At 41.1% G+C, this 4,512-nt stretch overlaps 1 protein-coding gene across 1 annotated transcript; it reads right to left on the bottom strand.

Annotated features, from left to right (window-relative positions):
• Window positions 1-96: 96 nt before the first annotated feature.
• LOC137730317 (uncharacterized) lies at window positions 97-2,216 on the bottom strand. The gene is made up of 3 exons (XM_068469389.1): window positions 1,973-2,216; window positions 1,228-1,682; window positions 97-1,098 (listed from the first exon to the last, which is right to left on the bottom strand). The coding sequence occupies exons 1-3, from the start codon at window positions 2,052-2,054 to the stop codon at window positions 538-540; spliced, it is 1,098 nt and encodes a 365-aa protein (XP_068325490.1). The 5' UTR covers window positions 2,055-2,216; the 3' UTR covers window positions 97-537.
• Between the last annotated feature and the right edge of the window lie 2,296 nt (window positions 2,217-4,512).

Here is a 4,512-nt window from a genome sequence, read left to right as displayed (position 1 = left end):
TTGGTCAAATGTACTACTTGTTCCTTGAATTCCATGGATTTTTACACCAGTGTTGCCGACGAGTACTCTGGGTAAAATGGACCCGTGTCGTCAGCCGCACGGTTACCTTTCGATGTATCCAAAGAGGAAACAAATCTTCTCCCTTTCCAGGATAACATTTTGGTATCTGAGATGGGATGCAAGATTCGGACCCGACCCTGCTGCTGCGGAGGCTTCAGTTTCTATCGGCTACCGCAGATAGAAAGGAATGGTGGCCATCTCCCGCAGGAAACGAGCCTGCTGCTGACAAATTGTGCCTCGCCTTCTCGTCAATAATTTGAAACCAGTGAGTTAACATAGTTGAATTGATGATTAACACAGAAGCACCAACTGGTTAAAACTAGCAAAGAATATTTCATTCATTAAAAATCAAAGTGATGAATGACAATCATGTCATTTTTTGGTGTCATGAAATCCAAACAAAAAACAAAGCTTTTCGCTAACATGGTTATCAAGAAAGAAAACCAAACAACTTCAGCACTTTGAAACCAGAATCTATCAATCTTCCTCCTCAAGAAACCGTAGGTGCTTCCCCTTTGGTGTTGGCAATCCCTTCAGCCGCAGGGCACCTGGTGAAGATGATTCCGGAGTCTTTGCAGAATCTTCTTCTTCTTCTTCTTCAACGATTTCATCTTCACTGTCATACGCAAATCTGGTATGCTTTCCTTCAAACTTGGGAATCCTTCTCGTCTCATCGACGCAAATATTGCTAATGCCATCACAAAGCTCATTCACATTGTATCCTCCATCTTGCTTCTTTTCTTCTTCCATTCCATAACATTCATTCAGCTTCAGATAATAGTCTTCTTCTTCATCGGTTGCTTCTTCCTCATCTTCATCATGGGTGCTAGCATTGACCTGCATCGACCAGATGGAAGCATTGTCATCATCTGGGGATGATGACTTCTCCTTGCTGTCGGTAATCACAGAGGAGCACTCTGATGAAAGTGAGGAGATTTCGGACTTCTCGGAGAAATCCAGCAGCAGAGAGCGGCTCAGGATACTCTTCTGAGATTCGAGGCTCCCCTGATTTTTTCCTTCTAAGATGTCACATACCACCTACCACATTTTCATGGATGAACAAAAAATAATCAGTAATTTACAATTTTTTGAGGCAAACCTAAAAGTTAAAACAAGTAAATACAATCAGATTATTGCACCAGATGATAACTAGGTGAAGAAACCAACCTGAGAAATTAATTGTTCTTGAACAAGAGAAGGTTGCTCACAACTCGGACCAACTTTGTTGCTTCCACTTGCACCAACAGAGAGATCAGAGACCTGTGGCGTGTTCGCTGGCGTTGGCGCCAGGAGTCCCATCGGAGAGTTGGCGATAAGGCCTTGAATAAGGCAAATAGGGCGGCTTTCGAGCGATATCTTTGAGAACTCAGCCTCCTCTTCAACTTGCTGCAAAAGGGTCTTGACTTGACCTCTCAGCAAGGCCTCTCCGGACCCAGGTGTGTTCTTGGCTCTGCAGCTTCTCTGTTTGAGTATGGCCGATGATGGAGTCTCCAAGCTTCCCATTGCAAGTCCAACAATCGGAGAATCGTTGGTGATGTCAATCAGTGCCGACCAATCTTGTTGTTGCTTCCCATTTCTTGGTCTCGATTTTGAGAGAGCCTTCTCAGAATCTTCAGTCTTTCCTGAAGAAAGATCAACAAAACAAGAGAAGAAAACCATTTATTAAAATCCCGATTTCTGATTGAAAATTTAATGATTCAATACGAAAATCAAATTTATGATAAACCCATCAAAACCCAAGTATTAAAAGTCCCGATTCTGATTGGAAATTACATATTCAAGAAAAGAAAATCAGACTTTGATAAGATAAACCCATTAAAACCCATGCATCAAGAACCCTAAGTACCCATATTTTATTTTCCACGATCATTCGATTGTTTGGAAGGAAACAAAAGAAAGTGAGAGGACTCACTTGAAAGGGGAATGTTGCTGCTGTTCTGAGCGACCGAAGTCTGAGACCTCGTGACTTTCCTGATTGACGATGGAGTCTCCATTGAATCCGAATTGAAAAGTCGCTGAGAAACGAAAAGGGTCGTCGGAAAAACGATCGACGGATCGGAAGTTGGAGATCGGAGAAAGAAAGCAGTGGGCGCTGATATTCAAATTCTTGAAAGAGACGAGAAATGTCGTTGGCTTTGGGATAAAGTTTGGAAGGATTATAAAGAGGCGGTTTGGTGAACGGGGTTTCTTGAACGGGAATGTGACCGTTGGCGCGTGCGGTTCGTCGAATTTGACACGTTGGCTAAACTAGCCGTTAAGGTTTCATCATTTGAATTGTGACGGCTTTTCGAGCTTAGTAATGGGCTTAGAGTGGATTAGGTCAAGGATCGTTTGGGCTTCCATAAGAAATTGAAAACTGTTATCGGAAGTTCGGAGTGAAAAATAAAATTTTTAGAGTGACAAAAATAGTACTTTTTAAATTTTTTCTTAGTATATGACATAAAATCAACCCGTGATTTCTTACTAAAATAAAAAGATAACAAGAGGAGATTTTTCCACCCTTTCTAAGAGGTTTTTTTCCACTCATATTATAATACAATAGTGAGCTTATTATTAGTAGCGACCGAAAAAATTGATGAGGAGTGCCTTTGATGACCCCTTGGTTGTCCAAATAGTAACCACTTCGTGCACATAAGGTGTGGGACAAAATACTTGAGTGATGCTCCGCAGCACTCAACGTTGCCTTTTGTGTATTGTCATCTATCGACAAACATTCTTGCATAGACATCTGTTCAAAGACCCGCTTGGAAGTTGTCGATAGGTGTGCAATATGGCTCGACAGATGACTATAGCCCACTAACTGTTTGACTACATGCTACAGGCTTTCGTACAAAAATTTTGCACTTTACGCATTCTATTTCCTCATTAACCCCCCAAGATTTTTTATTTTTATTTTTTTTTGAATTTGCCACTGCTTATTATGTTGCATATATAGTGGTAAGATTATCCAGGTGTAACCTTTTTGTTATGAAATGATACGAGTATGTATTGGCTTGGTGTCGAATAGTATGAGTAATTACTATTACATTATTATTTTAAAAATATTATTCTCGTGGGTTATGACACAGAAGTAAGTGGATAAACTGAATGGGGTTGCTGTTCACACATTATTTTTTACTTTTCGCATACTTTTGCAAATTTTTGTCCATTGTTCTTCTTCAATTTATTTGATCCAAATGCAAAAAATTGAGAGCGATGTGTTCAAGATAAAAATGAATATGCGGATAAAACTACCTAAACTCAAACCCAACTCATAGTGCCACCTCTTACCCAAAGATTTTGAGTTTCCACCTATTGTGCAAGTGTGAAAAGACAATTAATTGGTCCTTGTCATTGGGTGAGAAAATTAAATTTTTACTGGTCAGGAACCAAGTAATGTCCAATCTTATAAGGTTAATGGTAATTGAATCATATGATATACGGTACATTACAATTTTAATTTCAATCTATTTGTACCCATAAAATTTCTCAACGCACACTTTCATCTGCAGAGTTTTTGTACGGTGTCCATTTGGACTTTGTTATAAAAATTCTCATTGACTAGGAAAAAAACAACCTTTAAAGCCGGACGGGTTTGGGCTTTTAGGTTGGAGGTGGATTAGGATACATACTGGTCAATAAAAGGCAAAAAAAATGTAATGGGAAAAGAAACGAGGAAATTTTTTATGTGGACGGGGAACTACTTAAAATGTAATGTATGACATTACGTGTTGAGTGAACGAAATAATTGATATATTCTATTTTTACGTCTCGTTTGGTACGTCAAATTATACTGATTGTTTCAGTCGGACAGACTAATTTGTTCATTCGATGACATTGATTATTTAATTGGGTGCAGGGGTGGGCACGAGCTTGGTCGGGCCCAAAATTTGAAGGGATCGGACCAGGCCACTTAAAAAGGAAACAGGGTGGGCTGGGCATTACAAATCTGAAAATTGGAACTGGACCTAATGAAATAGGCCAGTTCGGGACGGTCCACGGGTCCTCTTAATTTTTTTTTTTTTTTTTCCGGTTTTTTGATCGCATCCTAGAGTCTGGGTGGGCAAACTGTCCCGGACTTGCTGTCCCCCACACAGACGCGCTTATCCTAACCGTCGACCGCGTCATCCCCACACAGACTCGGTATCTTCGTCGCTTTCCTCAAATCCATCCTCAAATCGCTCCAGGACCTCGTCTCGGCCAAGCCCAACTCAACCCAGACCTACTCTTAGAATTCGTCCTCCTAGATCCTCCACTCGTTCCACCGCGTCCGAAACCTCTTGATCGAGCTTTTGTCGGGCGATCTTCGGTTCGAGAAGGAGCGAAAACTGGCGAAGGTGCGTTATCTAAGACAGAGGCGTCCAGAAAGATGGACAGAGAGAGAGAGAGACAGTGGGAGAGAGAGATCAAGAAGGAGGAGATTGAGGTTTGAGATCGAGGGGGAGGAGATCGAGTCATCGAGATTGAGGTTTG

This window comes from Pyrus communis, chromosome 1 (genome assembly GCF_963583255.1).
Source record: "Pyrus communis chromosome 1, drPyrComm1.1, whole genome shotgun sequence".
Taxonomy (NCBI): Eukaryota; Viridiplantae; Streptophyta; class Magnoliopsida; order Rosales; family Rosaceae; genus Pyrus; species Pyrus communis.
Note: the sequence above shows the minus strand (reverse complement) of the source record. Positions and strands in the feature narration are given on the sequence as shown.